General features: G+C 39.0%; 1 protein-coding gene across 2 annotated transcripts in view; it reads left to right on the top strand.

Annotated features, from left to right (window-relative positions):
* LOC134212711 (activating transcription factor of chaperone) overlaps window positions 1-23,998 on the top strand; it is a 91,036-nt gene extending 67,038 nt beyond the window's left edge. For both annotated transcript variants that reach the window (XM_062690794.1, XM_062690795.1), the window contains one exon: window positions 21,995-23,998. In XM_062690794.1, coding sequence (XP_062546778.1) covers window positions 21,995-22,992 — 998 coding nt within the window. In that variant the 3' untranslated portion in view covers window positions 22,993-23,998. The remainder of the gene's footprint in view (window positions 1-21,994) is intronic.
* Window positions 23,999-26,957: the final 2,959 nt, after the last annotated feature.

Below are 26,957 nucleotides of genomic sequence, written 5' to 3'. Positions count from 1 at the left end.
CGATGTAACCTGGAAGGTCGTTTCCTTCAATGTTATATGGTATGAACGACTTGGTTCATAAAACGCCTCTCCGCCCTTTCTGCGGGGAATGACCTACTGATTAACCTTCAGAACATATACCTAGAGAGCATTGGGATTTCTGAATTTACCGACGCTATTTTCTTGTAGGTATTGATTCACTGTATCAGAATATTTCTCCTAAAGACTACTTTTTAATGTAACTGACTTATATCGAAGTGTCCCCATGGTTGGTTTTTGAGCCTTTGACGGGAGTTAAAACGCAGACGTAAATACCTTACGTAACCCTATGCTTTATTGTTTATTACAATTGACATCGTAGTGTTGTCAATAATTGTTTTTCAGATGAAAGATTCACAATCAAGCGATAATTATCGATAATTATTCTATAAATGAGTGTACGTCATAACGTGTGTGACAAACGATGAGGATATCGGGGATATTTTGTGCATCTGATGATATCCCTAACAATTGACTCTAGTTTTACAATTTACGAAAACAATATGTACCGTTGTTACTGAAATTGTGTTCGAACCGCACAAAATAAAATTAGGGTAACGGTACCAATAGTGGAGGTATTAGTAGATCCACAAAAGAAAATATTTTTTAAAAATTGATAATTATGGAAAATTTACAGCTTTCATATCTTAGTCAATAGAAAAACTAATAAATTTGCTAACAAAAATGAGATAGATGTCATTTAACATCAACAATCACCAAATATTGCTTGCACCACTATGGGTACACTGTTCCTTCAGTGGAGGTAAAAATTAATTTTGGTTCCCATAGTGGTGCTATCCATTGGTTTCTTATGAGACTCGCCACTATTGGTACAGTTGCACCACTATAGGTGCAAGGGAATCAATTTTGTTAAGGAAAATCATTGTTTTCAATAGTTTTCCAAGCAAAATATTAGGATAAGTTGCATTTAACAGGATATTTAAAGCACGACGCATCAACTGAAACCACCATAAAGTGTATAAATATGATAAATTTCTTTAAAACCCCAGTACCTCCACTATTGGTGCTACCTCCACTAAGGGTACGGTTACCCTAATGGTCCAGAATATAATTAGCCCGCAAAAAAAAACTAATTACTCTGTAGTCTAATTTTGTTAGAGTTTTTATAATCTTTTTGATTCAATAAAGAGAGTGAATTATTCTGCTTTGTTCAACTTGATTCTAATCGTTGAAGTTGGAACGCCTACGCCGCGCAAATATTTGAAATCTAATCATAATAGATCAAACAATGGTGTGGGATGCTTTCGTTTACGTGTGCCAGTTCAACCTGTTGCCCCGTTTCTATGATGTTACGCATATTATACCCGTTAAGAAAAATGAGGCACCCTTTCGTACCTTCTTGAACACACAATAATGATAGGCCTTCAAAAGCAGATGTATTGAATGTCAGAAAAACATGATTTGGAATTCCCCAAACTCGTGGGCAGCGCTCTGTCTCGTTCGTTGTTTACGAAGATTAACGTCGTCAGACGGCAGGGAAGTAACCGCTGGTTTGTGTACATATTTACAGTATAGGTGTAGGGTAAGAGTCTGTCGGAGCATCTTCGTGATATTGGATCGCAGAAGGGTTCACGAAGTGCAAAACTTTTCCGGAAAGCGCATCTGGTGGATGATAATCGTCACGCTCTCGCGAAACGTGACATGTCGATTTACATTATGGCTCATATCACAGGTCTACCTACGTAATGTAACCGGTTTGATAACTTCATCAAATTGATTCAACGATTCGTGTAGACATAATTGAACAGTAGGATATCAGAGATCCGTCAGCGTCATTTAAATGTTTGGTATTGATATTAGCAAACTCAAATGAGTGACCCAGTTTGCTTCACATGAAGATTTTTATTCGAAGTCTGATTCATATTCAACTTTTAACATTAATTTAGAAAAACTTTTAATTCCCATTTGTCATTTAGTATGGATTCATTGTTGAATAATTTTAAATATTTCCTAATATTTTTATTCATATTAATCAACATTCCTTATTTCATATCAGATTTAAAGAATTGCACACCTCTGCCTCGTACCTCGTGCGATCCGAGATAGAATTCTCACACCTCGGATCAGACAGCTTGTCAGATGGGCGAAGCGATAGCCTATTGGTACGTTAGTCAGACATGCACTCGCACAATAAATTTGCCGTCATCGACGTCATTTAGCGGGGCATTTGAAAGTCTAATCATGCTGGCGCTGGCTTAACGATTCAATCTATGTAATCGCCGGATTGAGATTCGCGCGGGATTCAACGATAGGCTATTTGAGTGGCTTTTAATAGCTTGCTTTAGAACGTAACCGTTCGTTCTTCCCACGACTGTTTACGATAATCTAAATGAGATTAAGCCGTGTTATAAAACATAATTTTGTATTTATTCACTACATAATAAGGGGATTTAGTATAACGTGATATTGAAAGTGTTAATTGAAAAAAAAGTAACTAGGTTGTAAAGCTTCTTGACCTTATTAATACTAGACGAGCTTTCGTTTTTTTTTGTTATCAAACATTGAAAAGCTAATACATATAAAAGCGGGCTTCAATTATCATGTGTTTTAGATGAATATATCTCACAATCAGATTAAAGTGTACTAAACTAAAAACTCTGTGATTAATTGAAGATATTGTTCTTTGCGTTTCATTGGTTGAATAGTCTGTTTTCAACCACCAAATGTTCGTTTTCAACCACCACTCAACCACGTAGATCTGCGCAATGCTGTTAGATAAATTGAAAAACTGTTTATTTGCTGCTCAAGTTTGAATGTTTATTATGAAATCTATTCGGTCCTGGATTATTAGGATTGAAGCTCCTTCTTAGTAGCATTAGCATTGAGCAATTCGCACAAATTCGTAGGTGGTTCAAGCCAAGACTATTGTATGAGAGTAGCATAACTTTCATCTGTTACCACAGATATTGATTTGGGACTAATCACTATCTCTTAGATAGAAGCAGTGCACTCTCCAATAGTCGAGATCTGTCCTGGCCACGTCCTTGCGAATGCTGAGGAAGGGGAAGGATGGTTAGTTGGACACCTACTTAGGAAAGATGCAGAGAACTCTACGACCTCTCATAGGTGCCACGGGATGTTTTGGGATTGTGTGGAAGGTTATAACAGTAGAAATCGTTTTAGTAGAACGTGAAACACAGAAAGAACTAAGATAGAAATACAAAGTAGGAAAGGAACGACCCTGCAATTGAACCCACGACTTTCTGCTTATAAGGCAGAAGCGGTAGCCACTAGACCACCGAGCTCAGGATTGAAGCTCCTTCTTAGTAATTCAAAAAATATTACAACTCGTGCTAGGGAAATCAGTAACTCGTTGCATTCTAAACTATAATTTCACTGTGGATGCTTATTTTTGTACATTTTAATCTTTTTATATATAAATTTATATAAATTATGTCCTAATACCTTTGGAGTGGTAAAGGGGTGAGAAAAAATAAATATTAGAACAAATAAAACCGAAAAGCTCATCTGTTTTGTTAGAGAATATACCAGGAAATAATAAAAAAATCCTGAAATTTGATTATTTCCCAATCAAATTGTTAAATTTGATCGAAACAAAATCGAGGGGATATAACTTTTGAAAAATGTTAGTATCGGCGTTTTTGATGATGATGTTCCACCTTCACGCGTTAAGGAGTAAACTTGTGTGTGCTGTACAAAATTTTGTTGTCAATCGTTTTAATTTTTTTTTCGTTTGATAAATTCTTAGTACTCCATCGGAGGATGGATAAGATAGTAGCATAAAAAGCGAGGTCAGGCATATAATCTTCAACGGTAAGTTGCGATCAACCACTTAGAGACTACTATTTACGCGCACAGTCTGTTTAGGTTAAGATAAGCTAAGCAAATAAAAGCGTGACTTAATTACCATTTTTTTGTTTTTATCTGTGCTTAGACAATGAAACAAAAGAGTACAGTCCTACTAACTGTTATTTGTTTTTCATACTTTTTTTTTGAAAATCACTTTATATTTTTGTTCATCTTGGCGAGTGATAACCAAACGTTGATTTCTGTGGATTTCTCGTTTATCTTCCAAGGCTAATTCTAGAGAAAAGATTGATAGCTGAAAAATGATCCTCAACATAAACAACGAAAAAAGGTTTCTCCCTTGGCCCGAAAAAACGCTTGCTTTGGTCTCCTTGAAACGAAAAGTCGGAACCCTGCTCATGAAGCAAAACGGCAGCCCTTATGCTACGTTTTGACAGGGCAAGTGAATTGAACAACTCAGTTGAATTCAATTGACTTGCCAAAAGTTGAACATGTTCAACTTTCTTTTCGTTCAAGTGAATTGAATTAAGATGTTTACACGTTCAGTTCGCGTTCGATTCAAGCGACTTGCTCAATTCACTTGCTTTGTCTAAACGTAGCATTAGGGAAAAGGCACTACGCGTCAGCTTATCAGCATTATATTATGGGCAGTGCGTAAGAAGGCGTACACTCAGCAAACTGGACTATCGAAATTCATAACTGGCGCCTTATGAATCTTCGACTGATTATCCCACCAACAGTGCTTCTTATACGCAGTTACCTTCACGAGTAATCAAGCGTCGATGGGCGTGTGGTCTACATACCGGCCTCCCGACCCCGACGTCCATGGTTCGAACCCAGTCTGCCCCTCTTCACTTTTTTCCAATGAAAATCATCATTCATAAGGCAACATATTGAAATTCATACCCGGATCCTTGTGGCAAATTTTCATAAGGCGTTTGATTGAAAATCACACGTCCATTTTCCTCAGTGTAGTACATTGTTTGTCCGACTAGTCCGTTTTGCCTTGCCAAAATTTTAGATGTTTATTCGAATTGTGGAAAATTTCGGTTTTTCTTACCTCCCTATCTTTTATTTTGACACTTCTATCGCCTAACCAACATAATTTTATACTAAGATTTGTTACATCCATTTCAACCACGATAAATGTGAGGGAATACCCAAAAAGGCGTTTTCCTCGGGAGGGCATAAGGGGGCCTCTTGTCCAAAATCGAAAATGGTTCAATTATTGACCATTGATATTTTTCAATCCTGTTACTGTCGAATGGTAGAGGCCACCATAATAATATTTATACTTAGGAAGCTAAAGAGGACCGCCTCATCTATCTACAGCGTAATTTCGATCGGTTAGTGATCGTCGGCTGATTGGTGTTCAACTTGCCAGCACAGAATTTAGCAATGTTCTGTTTGCTTGTACCTATTATTGTATTATATAAATGACGGCAGCTGAAACTGAACTGGATCGATAAGCAGCGTCGAACCTCTTTCTGTCGGACCTGCTAAGCGAGAACCGGTTTCGCACCGAACGTTTCATATTTCATGAAAGGTATTCAAGGGTAAAGCATCTAATTTGAATGACACTCCGCAGGTATTAGCCAATACGGTGGTACCTCGATGTTGTCAGTCTTATCACACATACACCTGTTTAAGTCTGATATTGCAAATCAATTTCCATTGCTACTGTTAATCTGCTTATCAGCTATATTTCGCAGATGACGATGATTGATTTTGGTTCGGCTTTGTAAGTGCATAATTGTTTGTCGCGAGATAAGGCGGATAAAACCGGATCAATACTGTATCGCTGATGTCTCGCTGGCTGGCGGACCACCCCAAGCAACGGACAAAAGTTTCACTTTCCGGGCCCGACCGTCGCATGCAGCTGCTGCACTGCGAATATGATTATGAACTTGTAATCAACGAAGACAACGAAAAGCACAAATAAGCTTGACCCGGTCTCATTTTGGCTTTTGCCGTTCCTGCTGCTATGAGCTCTATTTGACCATCAGCAGAAGCAATAATCGTCGCAGCTTATCAGCTCGTTAACGGCGCGTAGCCCCTCATGACTGACATATGACACACGTCACATTAGATGCACTTCGGTCCGCTGAAAGGAGCTCAAAGTTTAACGTTTCGGGAGTTCGCTTTCGCTTATTCAGAAAGGCTAAAGATCGAGCGCGATTTCGGGAGATGCCGTCTAAATTAGCATACGGAGCGACTCATCTCGTTCCAAAAAAAATTGTTTGTTTGGAAGTATGCGTTTGTTCTTATTTTATTGGACTGCTTGAGAGAAATTGGTTCCTATGAGTAGGAAATAATTTTCAATATTATTCAATGAGATTTGGTTTGAATCGATTACAAATGCAACACTGCTACGAAGGTACGACTAAACAAGTAAACATATTTATTCATATATTTGTATTGTCCTTTGGTTAAAAGTCCTATCGGAATACAAAGAAAGGTAATTCCATCGCAAGGTGGATGAATCAGGGGTTATTATAATAAATTATGATAAGGCTCGCACTTACGGATTAAGATGTTTCTCTGAAGGCTGGGTCTAAGCGGTAGGTGGCGCATCTACTGGCTAGTTGATAATGTGTGTAACGCTGAAAGAGAGAGCGCGTATATGGTAAACCTTTTGCGTTTAGCAATCAGCAGAATTTACTTTGCATCAGAACAGATAAGGCGGTTCTAAGTTGATAATAGGACACATGAAACAAAGTCTCAAGGTGTCCCAAGGGATTCAGTAGCTAAGTACCATGGAAAATCATTCAGCATTTTTCTAAATTTAATTTTTTCACAGCCTGGTTCACTCTCGCTCCACTTTCAAAGAGTAAGGACGATAGATACGCAAAACTTAAGGCGTGAAATAATTTTTAAAAAAATCATGAAATCAGTTCACAAAATCATGAGATAAATTAAAATTTTGAAAACTGATACACGATTCAACTCAAGGGCGGTTAAGAATCAATGGGACTCATGGCTCAGAGCATCGTGAACGTTGCGACAATTTGCATTATTGAATGACTTTTAAGTGTTCTTTTTGCCGAGTGAGTTTGTTCAATGCTCTTCGCATAAACAATATGTAGATAATAAAAGCAAAGCCAAGATTTGTGTTTAAGCAATTTTTGTATTAGCAAAATATGCGTCTTAGCTTAGCATGATTGACTGTACGTACACATCTAAGTTGCTAGTCGTGATTTGCCGAGAAACAATAAATATGTACAGTTCACCAAATGAATAGTCTTCTTGGGATTTGAAAGCTATTTTCACTGTACATGATTTGGAGTTTCATTAATTCAAGACCAATAACTATGCCGGCCACGTTCTCACAGTCGATTTAGGATTAGGAGAGGAAAATTAGTTCGACACTCACTGCTACAAGAGACCGAGGAATCCTCTGCATCTCCGTGAGCCCCACGGGAAAGGGATGGGCCGTGTTTCAAATCAATCCAACGCGAAATCAATGTGCTTCGTTCAATAAGCTTCTACAACATGATCAATCCTGCATTAAACAATTTTCTGCTCTTCGATGCAGACATTTTTTTTTCACTTCGCGTTCTAACGGACATGCTGACGTGCCCACCATCAACACTCATTATGCAAAAATATGTGATTTTGTACGAAAAATTAGAGCTCGAAGCTGTTTTGCAGAATCGCAAGTGAATTAGCTCGCGCATGAGGCCTCGATGATTCAAGGATTGAGTGTGGTTTTACCAACACTGCGTGAATTTTCGTAACGTAAATCTACGTTGGATTAATCAGATCATGAATTGTTTTCTTATCTCGGGGAGCAGTATTGTATTCAAGTGATTTATGTAAAAAATATCTTTTTAATGCTTCGATACTCTAGATAACAGTTTATCCAAATTGGTTAACGTCAATGATGCTAGGTAGCGTCATTCAAGAATAAGAACTATGAAACCCTCCCAGGTATTACAAATTTTAATACCCACTCGTATGCTAAAACAGCAAGAAGATTTGAATTCATCCGGCGAAATTATTAGCATTTTTCTGTTTACATAGATGGTAACTTGTTAGAAGCCAAGTGGCCGGTGTAGGTGCAACCAATATTCTACCATCGTTGTATGAATATGATTTTTGCCCAACTTTTGGGCGTTAATGGGTTAATGAAGCTGGAAGGCAAGAATAATATTCAATTATATAACCATTTAACACCTCTAGGCAATACAGTCTAAGTTCTGCTAAAACAAACAAATTTTCAATACATCACATATATGAATCAATTCATAATGCCCTCCATGCTATTGAGTACAACAATGGGCGGGATACTAATTACGTAAAGTTTTTCTTCCTTTTTTTGTTCAAGGCTCCCTCTTTCCGTAGTAATTTTTTTCCACGCGATTTTTTTCTTGTGTGGGTCGTCTGGAACGGAGAATCGCTACGATTATGCCGATATTGCTATCAAATCTAAACGTCATATGCGACTGTGTGATGATAGCGCGGTTTATTCGAAGTGCAGAACACGCTGTAATTTTAAATAAAAATTAATAGTTTATTTTTGCATTGGACGCTGTTTTACATGTCGTTTAATTTTAATTTTTTATTTCTGTGTAGTCCCTCAAATAAAGATACATAAAAAAGTTTTTTTGCCTTTATTTAGGAGACTTGCAGCCGGATGCTGGCTCGTCTCCGATCAAAAGATGTGACGTATGAACCTTAACACCTTATATAAGGATAAAGACCATATTTCAAATAGCTGTAAGATTCCCTTTTCAAAGAACTTGATTCTTTTGTTGAAAAGTGCAGGCCTTATTACAAAAAATCGGCAAACATCATCTTCGACCTTCTACATTAGTAAAAAATGAAATTTCGACAGGCAATGAGCATGAGCACTATGACCGCACAATTCGTAGTTGCTACTCCGTGATTGACTAGAACTTGCGAAATTGTACAGAGAACACAATAAATGGGGCTTGGGACTAGCTACCCATTCTCAATGTACACGTTCCGGGAGCTCAAATATCTAAAATCAATAACGGCGCTGGCCACGTCCTTACGGTCATATTGGAAGGGAGGATTGTTAGTCCGACTCTCGTTGCTACTAGAGACTCTGCATTTCCAGATAGTCTTGGGATAGTATATCGTTTTAATTACAAAAGATAATTTATCTGGATTTACTTCGGTAAGTGATGCAATCTATGAGGTGAGAGATAACACTTATTCGCTGTCTCGCCACGAGAAAAAAGGTTAAACCATGCACGCCCGGTGGCATATGAAAACTGAGGAGAATCGCGTTTTGGACAACTGTACAGACGCGCAGCACTTTGAACTTACTTGCCCGATAGCTACTGCAAGCTAATGAAGACCGGAGGAAACCGCAATACATGCGCATGAGCCGTCGAGCACCAAATAGATATTTTATTATTTTCCCGACGACTAAAACACGCACTGCTTTTACTTGCTCGATGGCTACTGCAAACTCTCAAAAATGATATTTCGAAAGGCAGCATCCTGTAATTCATTAATTTATATAGCTTACATTTAAACAGAAAACACTGAATCAACAATTTGACGCCACAATATTGCGCTCCTCGATTGCGCCCCACGTTCGCTAAGTCTTATTTTTTCGTCTGATTTATGTCGACATGACATTTTGTCGAATGACGTTTAATCGAAATGACATTTGGTCGAAGGGACATTTGATCTAGGGTGACCATATGATTTTTTTCCAAAGAAGGACAATTCACCCGAATCGAAGCGAAAAAGGAGGACATTTGGTTAAAAAGGAGGACATAAAAAACCTCGATCGATTTTTAGTTTTAATATAATTAGAAATATTATATTTGTTAGAGTTTTGCACACTAAAATTTATTGGAAGAAGTTTTTGTTAGTAGATGCCATATACCTACACTTGGCATGAAGTAAAATCTAAACTTATTCGCTAGCTTATGAAACTTTGGCTGGGAAATACGACATTTTCTTCTACTTTATTAACATTACATCTCCAAATGGAATATTTGACAACATTCAATATGTTGGCATTTTCAGCGATATTCCACAGAACTTTAAACAAGAAAAGATCATCACATACAATTCTGAAAATTTAGCAATAGTTTCTATTAGGACCGAACACAACATGATTAATAGACCAGTGAAGATTTTATTCTTGAATGCCATTGAGAATCAAAATTTAAGGCATGTTAAAGATAATGATACCGTTAACTGTATCACCAAGTTTTCAACTGAAGAAATTCAAAACTGTCCAAACTGAAGCCGACGTTCTGATGGTATGGCGACTGCTCTTTGCTTCACATATTCAAACAACGTACCGTGCGATACGTTCCAAAGGCAATTCAATGGGTGTTTACTTGTAGAATCCTTACTTTACTTTACTTTAATCCATTATTCACAATTCCAATTGGGTTGTCTAGGGGTATCGATGTTTTTACATGTTTTTCAATTTTCAGAATTTTTGAGCCCCGGAACTATTTTTTTTAATTTGCATTTTAAATTTATATGGGACTAAAAATGTGTTCTTATGTTGCATGGGCCAACTGTCATTCTATGAATGTTCGTGTCATTCTATCGATTGAAATGGCATATTGTTTGCTGTGTCATCGTAGTTGGCTTCGGAACATTTCATTGATTGACATTTAGTCGAATGACACTTGGTAAAATAACGTTTCGTCGAAAGGACGTTTAGTCGAAGGGACATTTGGTCGAATGTAAATGGTTTTCTTATTTTTCATTGATACTTTCTCTTTCACTTAATATGTAATATGCCTGTATTGTCAGTAGATCACTGCCGCAGCATTACTAATTTGGACGTAGACAGCCATCTTCCAAGGTTGCGTTTTTCGGAGTTTTCGAGCCATATTGTGTTTTGACCACGCCATATTGTTTTTGAATTGATTTTTTGGCTGCAGCGTGTATTGAGAAATTAAACGATAAGTTATCCTTATTGCTTATGGTCTTAGCTATGTTGCACGTACTTAGAATAGGTCGTATGAGGTGGTATTGTTGAACGGCGCGTCATTTCGAGAATAAAGTCGGGGTGGTCCGAAACCGACCCCCCATTTCATTGCACTCTACTTTTTACTGTCATGCAGTAAAAAAAAGGGAAAAAGAGAGTGGACGAAATTCTAAATGATTTCGTGATATATTAGGAAACACCCACAAATTACAAATTTCATACAAAAAGTGTGACATAGAAGGGATGTGGTATTGAAAACGACCGATTTTTGCGTTTATGGATCTTCCCTTATTTGCTGAGATGGGACAAAACGGGGAAAGACAAGTTATATCTAGTTAGGGTAAGACGGTATAATATGGCCCCCCCTTAGGCAATACTTAAATGACTTATTACTTTTAAACACAATTCCATATTGTTTATATTGTGTTTATTTCATTTAGGGAACTGTTCCGATTTCCATCTCACTGAACATATATTCATCTCATCGTCAAACAAAGAAATACGGCACTAACTGCTGAATAAAATCACAAAAACTGGAATTAAATCAAGTACCTTTTCATTGCTTTGTTTTTGATGGGATGCACATCGGAGCCATGAGATGAAATCCAGGAGAAGTTGCCCTATATCATATTTACCACTGAGGCAAGTTGCTTTGTTGCCCAACTGAGTGCTTCAGCGCAAGTTTTGCAGACAGTATACAACCGTCGCTCCATAGTATTGTGCAAACAAACATTGAAAGTTACATCAAATCTGTAACTTTTTGAATTTTGCAATTATTTTCATTATGTAACACAAAAATACTTTCATATTCACGTAGTATGATGGTCTTACAAATATTTAAAGGCACCAACTGATTATAGACTAAGTAAGTTCTAGTTTTCTAGAAATGTCACAGGGGCGTCTTAGACAGGGGGCATCGTCAATTATACCGTCTTACCCAACATCAGCTCTGCGAACGTAATAGTCATACAATTCACTCTTGAGTAGGGGATAATGTTGGTACCATACACTACCCCCACAATTATTGAATGCTTAACGACTTTCTCAACATTCAATTACTTTTAACACGCCACAAAACAAACCAGTTGTAGATATTAATACACGAAAACCAACGTTAGGATCTAAGTTTTCGGTCCGCTATGTGATATCCAATCTAAAATAGGTTTGATTAGAAAAAAAAATTAATGAACATCCAATCGATTGCAAATAACCTTATTATGGAACACTTCGTGTCCAAGATGGCGGCGAATGTAAACAATGCCGTTTTAATACAAATATCAGCCACAAATTCGTTTATACCGCCAATGTGATTGCTACAATGTAACAGTAACCTACAATTATTGCTTTTGAGCGTTAATGTCGACACAAAAAGTGATTAAGAAGCGATTTATACAGGAAATACAGTTCCATAGTGTGGGAAAATTTTGTCGTGGTCACAATTATGGAACACTGATCAATTTAATTTGTCTCGAATAAATCAAATTTAAAGCTTTTTAAGCATTTGAAGCAGTTAAAATTATGATGGGTTGCTAGTTAGATATCTAATATTGCTGATAGAAATTCATTTTCCATTGAAAATAGTGAATTTGATTGTGAAATTATTACTTTTTGGCAAAAGTGTTCCATAATTGTGGGGGGAGTGTACCGATTCTCCGGTGTTTCTCGCAGATGGCGCTGTCGGCTAATCTGTCTGCACTCTCGTTTGTCGTTACTCAAACTATTTGTTTGCGAAATATAGGTCAGTTCTGGACTACAGGAAGGGGGTCGGTTTCGGAACATGGGGGGGTCGGTTTCGGACCACCATTTTTGAGAATGCCGAAAACGTATACTTTCACTTTACCCTCTGTATCTCCTAACTTTCCACATCTGCACCCACAATAAAGCCTCAGAAATACAGAATAATGTCCCCGCTACAATATAGACTACGAAACTTGGCCAAAAAATCATTTTTCGACATTCGACGGAACGTCATTCGACTTAATGTACAAAAGTATTCATCCTCTTTGACCAAATGTCCATTCGACCAAATGCATGAAGACTCTTCACTTCATTCTAAAATCTGATTTCGACTAAATGTCCATTTGACCAAATGTCCATTCGATGTAGTGTCCTTTCGACCAAACGTTATTCGACAAAATGTCCTACGTCTTAAGTGGATTAAAAATTTATTTTCGACTAAATGTAAAATTCGAAATGGTGTGTAGATTCTTACATTATTTGTGCGATTTTCACGTTGAGGCATATTTTGCAACATCCCGGAGGACTAGTTCCGTATTTCTGGGTTAGCGGTTATTCAAGCGATCAATTTTGGCCGAATTTTACTTCTGCGAGAATCGCTGATTTCTAGAGGAAGTAAAATATTTGAAATGGATGAAGTCAGCTTCGAAAACCGCGATTTGGATTACGATAAAGGTTATGTATCGATTATGAAAAAGGTTCTCAATCATGGTAATCACGTACGTCCAGCAATAATTTCCTTGTTGCGTTTTCGAGTAATCGGAGGGCTACTCACTTTCACGAGACTGATGTTTTTTAAGCTTGTTCTGAATTTGCTTCGAATGGTCTGAAACAGCAATATCTCAGGATAAATTCGTTTCGAATTCTTGACGGTGCGAAAATTCACACAGACGCTAATATTGTGCAATACTGTCGCCGTTGCCTACGCTTTAACCCCTTTGATATTTTGATCGGACTAGTTAAGCAACGTTTCAAACAGAATTCAATAAATTGAAACTCAAAGATTTGAAATTATTTGTTCTACAAATCGTCATGGTATATAGGGATTTTTATGCGACTTTTTGTTTCTAAAGCGTGAATAGCAGGCTCATTTGCAGCTGACTGAGTTTTTGGCGCGACTTGGCAACACTTGATGACACCTGTCGAATGTGCATTCAATTTATTTCATGCTATTATTCGGTTTCCGCCACAAAATTTTGAGCCTTTAAGCAACATTTTGATGCATCGCTTCTCTTGCTTTCACATTACGCCATTTTGAAGCATTTCTCATCGCGTGCCATCACTATCCGTCGTTGGATAGTTCTACGAATGCAACAAACTGGTTTATATGAGAATAATATACCTAATTTTATTGCTATCTTCGTCCAAGCGACTAACATAGATTAGGAGAATTAAAAACAATCCTAATCGCATTGGTCGGCTCCATCAAACTGCAGCCGATCGCTGTGGTGGGACGTCAACGCAACGCCACAGTGTTGTTTTCGTTCATGACAAACGGTCCAAGGTTCAAGACGTGCGTCGTGACCCACTTTTGCTGGAGCGCTAAGGCTATGTTCTTATATTAATGGGGCTCTATGGTATGGCTGATAATGCACAAAATTTCATCGACGCGTGAGATTTCAATGATGCGTTACTTGCTTGAACTACTTTCGTTTTAAACTTGACTGCTAGCCTTTTCGATGGTGGTGATTGATGTTCGAACCTTCAGAAACGCAATTCCTTTCGAATTCCTTCACGATCAGGCATCGAGTGCATGATGAAATGTTTTGATGGAACCGAATCATTTTCGCCAAATCAGTGCTGGTTGACACATTAGATAAGGCCGAACTGAAACCTTCCGGCAACCGGCCTGAAGCCGCTCGCGTTTGCGTTCTGCCATAAAGCAATAAAATTTGCGCAAGGTTCTTCCGTTTGGTCCACCGCATTAACCGTCCATTGACCACAGCGGCGAGCATAGCACATACATTCAGGAACCAGTCATTATCAGAAAATCCTTCGGTTGTTTCAGTAAACTGTATCGACGCCGATTGACATATAGCTAAACAACTGAACCTAAGCTCCTGTAGAGTTGACCAACTGGAGTTGTGTTTTTGTTATTACTTGCGTGCGCGAGTTGCCTTTCCCACCGTGCCGCCGCACGCTTGGTGGGCATGATCTCCGCGCACGCTTCAAGGTGAGCCATAATCTATACGCTTCTGGGCCGGTTCGAGCTTTGTGCGATGGGTCTGAAACGAATATAGGAAGATGGTTTTTTTTAAAAGGATTCAGATTATTATTTTTCGTGGATTTTTTCTTTTAGTTTTTGAAGCCATGGTTTTGATGTATCGAGCCAAATTGTAAACGTGTCGTCAACCACGGCAAGTACGCATTTTTGTTACTATCTGAAACCCGTCCCTACCTTATCAACATTGGGTAATTTGTGAACGACACCTTATCATAATTTTGATGTCTGTAAATATCGCAGTTCTATGTATGGTTATGGACGTCTGTAATCGAAAAGTAGGAGCTGATACAGGGCACGGCATGCGTTATCAGGTGGTTTATTGCGAACAATCGTTGTAAGGAATCCCGCTTCAACATGTCCACTGATCAATGGTTGTCCTTTGGATAATTACTTCAACGATCGGTTAAGGGGGTACGTTTTGTGTAATTAAAGTTTACAGTTGAAAACAAAAAGATTTTTCGCCAGTTGATGCTAAAAGAACAAACTTTACAAAAAAATCGGTGTAGAAAAGAATCGAATGTATTGAAATTAAAGTAAGAAATATCCATAACTCTATGTTAGAGTCATTGGCAACGCCAGCCATAGTTATTTGAATAGGAACAACTTGGTGCAAGAACGTTGTCTTTGAGAACAGGAGAGTGCTTACAACGAGTGGTTCCCCACCTCTGACTCCGCTGACTCCGGTTGTGGTACTCAATATGCTGTAATGTGCTTACACTCAAGTTATTAGCGAAGCAATTTGACCAAGAATAAACAATATTTAGTTTTATATGCATATAATGTCTGCAATCGTTTGATGAAATTCGATCTAAAATGGCTTCTCACCTCACCTCATCTAACGATTCAAAATTCTGATTTCTGAAATGCTACAAAATATTTACTTGGTAGGACTTAACATTTTTGTTTTATAATTTAGTTCTGAAAAATCGATTAGGTTGATGGTAGTTTGCCATTTGAATACCCAAAGTTTGTTTGGCATTAATTTACCGAAACTTATCCCACATATAAGTAAAAGTTAAATAAGTTTACTCCACACTGGTAAAAAAATGAAAGAATAACATTTAAACCAACCATCAGGAAAAAATATTGATCTCATTTCTAATAGTTATTTTCATGATTTTCTGTTTTTCAATTACAATTTATTCTATCGCAGGAACTAGGGGTAACGACGGCCATTGGCGTAACTAGCCCCGATGCCCAGGGGGGGCTAGAGCCCCTTCATCTAGTTTCTCTATTTTTAGCTTCTTTTCAAAAATTCTCAAACAATTTAAAACCTCATTCTATCTTAGTGGTAATGTGATGAATATCAACATATCGGCTCAGGAGGCATGTTTTTTTCTGTTGTAGCCCACAGTGTCGAAGAGCATTTGTTTACCAGCCGATGATTACTACTACGACTCAAATTGATAGCTATTGCTATTGCGACTAAGTGTTGTAGCGCTCGGCTTGGTTCCGCACACTGTGACGGATCGCTGTCATATTCAAACGTTTCAGGGATCCCAATGAGATTCTGATTGGAATTCTCCAGGAATTCCGACGCGAATATTCCTGGAATTCCGATAGAAATGTTCCAGGAGCTCCAACGGAAATGTTCCAGAGATTCCGTCTAATCCTCCAGGAATTCAGGGTTTTCGTAGCAAATGTTTCAGGGATGTAGAAGAACATCGTCGTAGGATTTTTAAGCAATCTATCGACGGATCCAGAAGCAAATCGTCGAGGGACAGTAAATTAATCCTCTAGGGATTCCGTAAAGAATCCTCCAGCGATTGCGAAGGGATGTTGAAGCAAATCGTCGAGGAATTTCGAAGCAAATCGTCGAATGATTCCGAAGCAATTTATCGAGGGATTCCGAAGTAAATCGTCGAGGGAGTCCAAACTAAATCTTCGAAGAATTCCGAAGCAAACCGTCGATGTATTCTGAAGCGAATCGTTGAATGATTGCGAAGCTATTACTCGAGGGATTTCAAAGCAAATCGTCAGAGGGATTCCGATCAGCGAGGGTTTCCGAAGCAAGTCATTAAGGGATTCCGAGGCAAAATTTCGAGAGACTTCGAATTAAATATTCTAGGGATTCTGTAGAAAATCATCGACGTATTCTGAAACAAATCGTCAAGGAATTCCGAAGCAAATCTCCAAACGAAACAAATATTCGAACGACTCTGGAGGAATACCGAGGCAATTAACTAGAGATTCTGAAGAGAATCCTTTAGGAATTTTGAAGGCTATCCCCCACAGATTCCCAAGGGTATCAACGATACCGAAAGGAATCCAGTAGAGTTCTTCTGTATTCCGGATGGAATAATTCGATGATTCTGAAAGGAATTCTTCAGAGGCTCCAATGAGAATTCTTCTCGGATTCTGATGAGAATTCCTCTCGGATTCTGATGAGAATACTTCTCGGATGCATATGGGAATTGTGGAGATTATCATGCTGCTAGGGAAGCGGAGGTCTGCTGAAAATCTTTTACTCTAGTCCGTGATGGTTGACCACATATCTTTGACTGCTAACACGATTGCTTTGATTGATATTTTGGTAGCTCTCCATTGTTCTTCATATCAAGCTTGCTCTGATGCTTTCAAATCAATTAGATATTGGCGAAAAAATGTTGCATGAAGAAGAAAAAGTCGAAGATATTTAAAAAGAATGCACCGGAGAGCATACTGAAATTATTTTAAAACTCTCAAAAATTCTAGGAGCAATTTAATTAAAAACGATTAGCGGTACGGGGTTGGACTCTTCTTATACTATGTATAAAGTGCAATATTACAAAATAAAATTCAAAATCGAAATGGTGTGTTTTTATACAATATAAAAAAAGTTCAACCCTGTACTGCAACCGTTTTTAAATATAATGCTGCTAGATTTTTTAAGGATTTTTCAAAAATATTTGTCTGCTTCCTGTGCATTTTTTTTAAAATATCATCTTTTGGCTTCTTCTTCTTCTTCTTCTTCTTCATGTAACTTTTATTCGCCAATTGCCTTTACATAATTAACACCAAGTGCAATTTTAGTGAGGAATCTTTCTCAAAAATGAGAAAAAACTCATTTGTCTGCCACTCATTTCATTATGACAGGGTGAATATGCAAGATAACTCATTTGTCTTCAAACTTTTCCAATAATTCGCTATGCTACATGTTGAAAACTGATATCACTGCTAACTACTTTGTCAAATCCTAGGGGGGGCTAATTTTTTTCTAGAGAGGGCTAAGCCCCCCCTAGCCCCCCCTTATTTACGCCAATGACGACGGCTTTGGCAGGTTTTGTTCTATTATTGTCAGGGGGGTTTTTCATGACTGATTATGCTCAAATTTGGCTCAAACATTCTTTGCATATTAAAAAATATTGTGGCCAAATTTCATAAAATTCAGTCGACAAAAACCCCCCTGCCAATAATAGAACAAAACCTGCCAAAGCCGTCTGTTCCCCTATATGTTGAATGAATTGTAAAAGGATTGTAGTAATAAAATTAAATTGTAACTATTTCCATATTTAAAAAATAACGCCACGTGATTTTAGACCAAACGTAACAAAGTACTCCAAAATAGCTGAACATTTTCATTTGAACTGTATTTCGTCGTATTTCTCTTTGTACGGGAAGGGTCAGCGCAAAGATCATTGCCCATACAGTATTTCATCGGCTTGTTAATTGTGCTTACACCGACCGACCGGCTCCACTGTAGCACATCGGTACTGATAAGCGCGGCATTACTGTAGCGAGCTGCCGCCAAGCTCCTCCAATAACAACGACGCGACACCGCGGCGAACAGCGAATGGGAGCAACATGGGTGGAAGCAAATTTGAAGGTTTTTCGGAATGGTCATGTTTTCGCGATGGTTCAAGTTCGTACATGTCTTATCAGCTCGGCTCGGCAAAGTGCTGAGATAGAGGCGAGATTGCCACCGCTGGCACTGCTTTGTCGAGCCTATCACCATCAGAGACTTTGCCTTCGCATCGTCCGACATCAGTGACCGGTTATCGATCGTGGTGAGAGAAAGTTCTTGTGCGGATGGCGTTGGATCGATCTCGTTCAGTTTACTATTGAAACCATATCCTTAATACAGTTATCAGATATTTGGAGTCTCCGGTTCCGGTAACGAGTCAGTGCAGCACGATTGGTGTCAATGAATGTACGAATCACCAGCGGAGGGCCGGCGTCGATTGGTAGAGGAGAAGTAGTGGGGCTTGGCGTTGACCCCGTGGCACCACCAGCCGAGCAACGAAACTATTCACGTGCTCCACATTCGCGCCAGCAGAGGAAAAGTCTAAATCTTCACGTTACGAGCGGAAATGCGTAATGAAGAGTATGCTGATTTATGTAGGTACTAAAACGGTGTGATCGTTTTTTGGGGCTAAGAAGGGCAATGATTATGAATACGAGGACATTTTGGAATGAATATTTATGAACACTGTTGCAGTATCCGATATGAGTTGCTTGCAAGGGAAGTTAACGTGAAGCGAGTTGCTTTTGATGTTGTTGCTAATGATTATATAAAGTTGGGGATTGGACCCGCATTTTGTGTTGATAATTTTCTGGCTTCCCTTGTATGGAAATTCAGTTGGCATAGCCATGTAGAAGTCGGGCCTATTGATATTGTGTTTATTTGCTCGTTTCAATGTTTCAAGATCGTGCAGCAGCTTTGCGGTATCAAAAATGTGACTACTGAAACCAGTTCAGACTGCGGGTTGTTATAACGACATTCACCAGATCATATGAAACAGCGCAACCGTTGGTTAATATAGCTTAACAATAATTTCATACATCAGCGAAACAATTGTTCAATTATGAGAACCGAAGCTCCACGTATTCAAGCAATCTTCGGATATACTGATACTGTAAATTATTTAGTCAGAGTATAGAAATATTTTTAATGACCAACCCAGAAGTTGTTTTTTTTTGCAAACTCATTAAACAATAAAATGCGGATTATTAACTTGTTTTACCATTCTCGAAAGTGTGTTTAATTTCACTTTGGATGGATTACGCAGACGTGTTACATTTTATTTCATTAAGGAATTGAGAAATAAAATCGATACAATTTGAAGTTTACTAATGGTTCAATATCAAATTCTTTTATATCTCCTGTTTGGTTTCATTAAAACAATCAAAATCAATCGGGGAATGCAACGAAAAGTTTTTAAGATATGTGTCGGGGCCGAGCGAATATTCTTAGGACATCCGTCGAATATTTGAATTATCATGGGCTGTGTACTCACAAGTATGCTCTGACAGAACGAGTAGCTCTAGTGATACACAGAAGATTTACCCAATATTCGAATTAGTATCGTCTTGTTCTTTGTTTCGTTTTGTCAATCGAGTTCATATTCGTGTGCCGATTGCTTCGATTTAGAATTTCAAATCTTATTCAAGTAATCCTTGCTTTCATTTCGTATCTCCGATTATTATTTTAACACAATCCGCTACTACCACAATATGTAGTTTCAAAATTTACTCAGTTAAAAAGTTAGATAGCATAAAGCGTGGTACATGTAGTTATGTACGCTATTGAGTTTCATTCAGATCAAGGTCCGGTTGAATGAGTTCTTGATTTTTTATTCAATATAAAGTTCTGTGGAAAGTTGCTTAGCGTTATGAATCTTCCTGATGTTCAGAAAGATTTAGTCTTTTGAAATGGAGGCAATAGCTATTTGGTACTTCTTTTAATACAAGTATCACCTCATCTAGTCCGGGCTAATGTAAACCCTTGAGCTGGAATTCGGCCTTAGTAAAATAATTGACAAACAGACGTAACACTTAAGAGATCGCCATCGACTATAACTTCGAAGGTTATTTTGAATTTGATTGAATATGCGCGCTTCGCAACTGAAGGCACAAGCATTTCTTCGTGTTTGACATTTCACACTAGCGCAACAGTCTTTACCTGGGAATCTTTACCAAAAAGACCGGTGCCCTGGAAATAGTTGGAGCAGTTTTGTTCATGGTCGGAGCAGTTAAAACTGCTTTGAATTGTTGACCCCACTATTCTCGCGAAGTTGAAGTCTCCGAGTAGGGCGATGCCGGCCGGCAAAGTAGTTATCCTCGGCTTGCTCGCGATCGATTTGCGATAGTCAGTGTTACCAACAGAATGAAGCTGACTTTGTGTTGTATCAACAAGAGTAAGCAAACTGACGTAATAAGACTGGTATGCACCTCACATTCTCCTTTTCCTCTATACAAAAAAATATCCGCGATTCAATGTGTTGACATAAAACTATTATCAAATGTTGAAAAAAAAATTCCACGGAGTGAAATAGGGGAGATCCATTAATAACGTAACGCAAAAAAATACCATTTCGAAGCCCCCCTCCCCCTATGTCATACTTTTTATATGAATCATTCGAAATTTTTGTATGGATTGTCACACTTCGGGCCGTACCCCTCTAAGCGTTACGTACTTTATGGATGCTCCCATAGATGTTCACTCATCTCTTTTTATTTTTATTCTATAATGATTAAATATTAAAAAATAGCAAGTATAAATGCTTATTCAGGACATGTTTGCGTTTCTAAGGATAAAGGTTCCCCCAAACACACGCGACGCGACAGTGGCGACGCGATTCTATCGCTTGGCGACAGCGATTCTGTCGCCGTTGGTATGGAAGCGTAAATAGAACATTGCCTGCAGCGACCCAACGATAGAATCGCGGCGACTAGTTGTCGCCGTCGCGGCGATGAAATCGCTTCGGTCTGGGGGAGCCTTAACCCATTTAATTATCTAACAGACCCATGCGATGCGTTGAACCTTTCGGAGCATTATTGGCCGGACAAAGCCCATTACCCAATTCGGCAAATTATTAATAGGAAACAATGGGACAAATTAGAAAGTTAATAGGAGACAAAATTAAATAACGGTGTTTTGATTTTGTTAACAATTAAAACATCCATGATACAGATTTCAAAAAAGACGTGAGATCTCCAAAGTACAACGTAACAATGCTAGTGCTCCGAATAGAGCCCAAAATTTTGAGTTTCAACCTACATATTCAAACTTTGAAACTTTGATTTTTAATTCACACTCACCTTTTTTTACCAATTTATATATTCTTAAAAGATAGGTTTGCAAGATTTTCTGGCAATTTTATAAGGAACCCAGATTTTGCTAATAAGATTTTTTTTTTAAATCATCAGAACAGTTACAAGATTACCATCGATGCTATAAGAATGGCAATTGAATAAGTATAATCTGACCACTTTATTCAGTCTAAAATTTTGACCTTATAAGATACCTAAATAGCATCGCATCATGAGAGACCATAATTCATGAACAATTTTATTTCATTTTTTTTTTCCAGATCAATGGCTTGGCGAAAAGTTAAAAATACCCCAGCTGTCCGCCGTCGCCGGTGGCTATGTTTCAGCGCCAACGGCACCGTCGGCCCTCGTGGGTATCGCTCCCGAGCTTGGCCCCTTCCCGACACAGCGACCACCGGTGAAGGTGCAGAACACCGAGGAGCTGTTGATGGAATTTGACTTCGTATATGAAAACGTCGAGCTGACTCATCTGACGCCGCCCCAAACGCCACCCCAGGAGGACCAGTACCATGCTGCTGGCGAGCAGCAGCAGTCTGCCTATATTGCGGTGCCTGCGGAGAATTCCACACCAAAGGGTACAGCGAGCGGACAATTCTACGCCTTTCCGAATTCATTGAACGGTGGAATCGTTCTGAATCAGATACCAACCGTTGTGGAGCAGCTGCCTGCGGCCGCGGAACCACCTCAACAGGTTCCGGGAGAGTATCAACTGGCCGACAGCTTTGGCTTCCAACCGGTTGACGATGTGGAAAACATTGCTCGCAATTTGGAACTGGTGGAGGAAATCGTTCGATCCCGCTCGAAGGACCTTCCCGACTGCAACGATGATGACGATGACTCGTGCTCGTTCTCCGAGGACGGTTCAGTATCCAGCTCTTGCCCAATGAGCGACACCAGTTCGTCTTATTGTGGTTCGGCGTATTCCCGTGACCAAGACGACGAATGGAGTCCAAGCAGCAGTTACAAGAAAAATTCAATCAACAAAGTTTCTGGCGGTGGCGTCTCTAAAAAACGCACTCGCCCCTACGGACGCGGAATCGAGGACAAGAAATCCCGCAAGAAGGAGCAGAATAAAAATGCTGCTACGCGATACCGCCAGAAGAAGAAGGCCGAAGTCGAAGAGATCCTTATTGTCGAACGTCAGCTAAAGGACAAGAATGAAGAATTGAAAAGCAAATCTGCCGACATCGGGCGTGAGATCCGCTATCTCAAGGGTCTGATGCGAGAGGTTTGTAAGGCGAAAGGCATGCTTGAATGAGAGCTTCGAGATACTTATTGTACCTTTTAACTTTGATTTTTATTTCTTATTGTTTATCACTACATAAAGTAAGCAAAATTTTGAAAAATAGTTTGTATAACACACCCATTCTGGTAAGATTTGCTTTTATAAGATTCTTCATTCTGCACCTCTACGCTTGTCCGTGTGATCGTGTGTTTTGGAATCTTATTAGTTTGTAGTCTTTATTAACGCAACCATGCGTTTAGTACGTAAGCTATAACAAACAACAATTGACGGTACATTACGGTAGCATGTTGCAGAAATAAGTAGTTTTTCTATGAATGATTCGATTGCTGTCTGTATCTATACCTTCAAATGGAAATTTTCGAAACAATGATGTAACCCAATCAACTCGTGGCTTGCCACCTAGCGAGAGATCCGCCCACAATCCTGACTGTTGCGTATGACGTCCGCTCGGCGTGACCGAAGATCTGCTATCGTGTCGAATTGGGGTGGGGCTCTCGGGCAAGGCTGTGCTACGGATAATGAGTCTTCGAATAGTAAACTAAATTCCAACGTGCGAAAAATTATCCACATTGAGGGAGACAAATTTCCATTGTCAATTTTTAGAAAATCAAATCTTCTTAATTCCTGGAACATCAACAAACTTTGTGACCACTCAAGATCTGGTATGATCTCCCGAAAATTCCCAAATTGAGATCTTGAGTATTGCGCTTTGTTTTATGAGTAATTTCGAATATCCATCACAGCGAATCATTTGATTCTATCGGGATTGATTGGATCGGTACAACACGTTTTTACGAATTAGAATAACAATAATAAGTGTATTTACTTAAAGATCAACAATAAATTTGGGAAATATTACAAGAGTAACAATGGATAAAATGAAATGTTTAAACAGTGCATTTAGAGACGATCGTTTAACATGTTGCTGTGCAAAGTTATGCCATTTGAACGTTTCTTAACCATAATGGATCTGTGAATGTTTTCTCTGTATGTAATATAAAAAGGGTTAAGAAGAAAAGCTTCTAAGTGCGATTCTGTCCGAAAATGTCCTTGAAAATTTGGTCCAGTATTGAACAACCGTTTCTAAATAGTGATACACGTGATTACGAGAGATTCTCTGGGTTTTTATACCCACTTCCCCATGATATGATAAGACATTTGGAAAATATCCCGTCTAGTGTTCTATCCAACATTTCCTCAGATTTCAATTGAAGGCTTTCTATGTCTGCCATTGTATGGATCAATGAATATACTATCAATCTTTATCTAACTCCCAAACAGGAGTTGTAGATCTCAGCTGACGATATGTTGGCCAATGTTGAACCCTAATTTCGTTAACATTGTGAACTTGGAGCTCACGCATTTGAGTGTCCAGTTCTTGACCTACCTTCCATTGATTTTCAATCAGTGCCTTAGACTTAACTACTTCTCCTCGTCGTGGAAGTCAGCAAAAGTCGTCCTTATCCGGAAGCTCAAAAGTATTCTTCGTCTCTTAAAAAACTGTTAGCCTGTCAGCCAGGCTAACAAAACAACATCTTGCTCGAGAAACAATTTGGATCCTGGCGCGGGCACCGATGCATACGACACAACTCAGAGCAGAATCATCGAGCCCCTGCTTTTCAATCTGCTTACCTTCGACATGCCAGCTCACCGAATATGTTCGCAGCTTCGATCATTCACAGCTGTAAAGTGGTCAGAACTCCAGCCAGACATTGATGCTCCAACGAGGCCTGGATGTCCTGATTGTTTACCTCACCACGTAACAAATTTGTATCAACGCTACGGAACCCAGGTGATTTTTTCTCTACTTCAGATAGGGGAAGTGTACTGGTTTTGGCCACCTTAGTGCCTAATTTGGCCAACACTGAAAATGCATATTTTCCAAAAAAAATCGACATAACCCCCCCTCCCAGAGATAAAATTTTTAGAAGAAGTTTTTTTTCTTCAGAAATTCCCCTCCAGAACAATTATCTGGCTACGCCACTGGTTCTATGCGATGGAAGTCAATCACAAACGCCAACGATGAATGAAGACGTTCAAAATGTTTAAATATTGAATAATCATAGACGGTACCAAGATGAATACACAGCTAGGTGTTTCAATGTGCTCAGTTTATGGACGAGAAGAAGGCGGGGGTGAAAAATTCATTTTCGGTGCAAAACATAAACAAACCGGCTGGCTCTCCCATACTTAAATCCAAGATGGCTGAATCGTGAATTTGGCAGATTGGAACACCTAGTGGTGTATTCATCTTGGACGGTACAATGAAGAAATAGGCCATCATCGCCATCTTCGTCACTAGACAGCAAATTCATTTCAGACAACAGATCGAGAACACAGCCTGCTGCAATCATTGTACCATTTGATTCATCGTGAATCAAAAATTATCTAGAAGAAAGCTTACTGTCCACAAACAAATCATCCTTCCCGGTTTTGACCACGGTATTCCGGTCTGAGGGTCTCCAGTTTGCCTTGTGAGCTTAAACGTAGGACTAAAACTCCGTGGGGTATGCGCTCGTCTGACGTCTAAGTTTGCTAGAATGATAATCTTTCTAGACCGATTTAGTGAGGCGAATAATACGTTTAGGCTGCGTCGCACTATCAGGGGGTACGAGATGTGGTTTTTAGTTGATACAAATTTTATGTTCGCTAGATCTAAAAATCAAATTGAATATATTTGAAAGCTTAGGAGTAATAACGGCCAATCATTACTTAGAATGTAAGAATATTTGTAAAACACAAATAATATGTAAATAAACCTGATTTTGTCATCATTGTATGAATTTGTATCCTGTTGTTTTCCACCGGGAAACATCTTTGGCCGAACCGAATATCGAATTTGCCATCTCCGGATTGTCTATTTTACCTTTGCTCTCAAGGCTAACTGGAGATTACTTGATTACCCAGACATCTGTCGATATGTAAAATTGTTATGAAGACGTTTAACTCGGGCTTGAGATGCATCTCCGTGATGATTGCGATGTCGACGTCGTGTTCGTTGAAAAAATCAGTGAGCTTATAATGTTGTTCTTGGTTGAACAATCGTTCCAATTATTTTGTTGTTCCTCGTAACGGCATGTGCGTAACCGTCGATACAAGTCAAAAGTAAGCTTTGCTTCATCCTGGAAGTGTAGAGTTGAGAATCGAGAGGGATCCAGTAGTTGCCGCGTAGCATTCTTGGTTTGATGGAATAGGCAAATGAGATGTTTGGCGATGCGTCTGAAGTGGTGTCATGTTCTGTCCACTGTACATTGTACTGAATGGATTGCTTTGCGTGGACGCTTGTTTGCGGATCTTCATATACTCTGCTATTTTGGGACAAGTTCGGCTGCTGTCTCCATGATTGGCACCACGGTTGATAGGCTTCTTCGTCCTGGTGGAAATATTTGAACGTGTAATTTCCCGTACACTTCCAATAATAAGACTTTCTTGGCACTTGGCGCGTAACTTTGAGAAAATGACTGAGGATAGAAGCTAAGCGGTTCAGACACGTCGATGACAAATCTCAAGACTCGTAATCAGTACAGCAGATTGTCCAACATCACTTTCGGTTTTCTTCGATGGTTTCGGATCAATAGCTCCAACGTACAATAAAAACCAGAACCACAGTTTGAAGAGACGGATTCGGAGGATCGAGACGAAGCTAACCTGACGAGTGATTCTTCAGACGAAGAAGCGGTTGATAAAAAGATCCCGAAACAATACGAGAATCAACTCCAGTTGAAATTGAAGAACCAATCCAACCGACTACAATAATCCTAGAGAAAGGGCGGCGATTGATTCAACTTTCTGCCCGATTCAAGCCATACTGGATGACCAAACCTTAAGGGAGGAAGATGTTGGATCATAGCAATCTTTGGTATCCAAAAACTATTGAAAATGTACCCGCATAGCAACTAACGAATATAAAAACCCCACTACTGTCATATGAACGATCATTCCAGTACTAACAAGCGACACTATCGGTAGTGAGGTAG

This window comes from Armigeres subalbatus, chromosome 2, assembly GCF_024139115.2.
Source record: "Armigeres subalbatus isolate Guangzhou_Male chromosome 2, GZ_Asu_2, whole genome shotgun sequence".
NCBI lineage: Eukaryota > Metazoa > Arthropoda > Insecta > Diptera > Culicidae > Armigeres > Armigeres subalbatus.
Note: the sequence above shows the minus strand (reverse complement) of the source record. Positions and strands in the feature narration are given on the sequence as shown.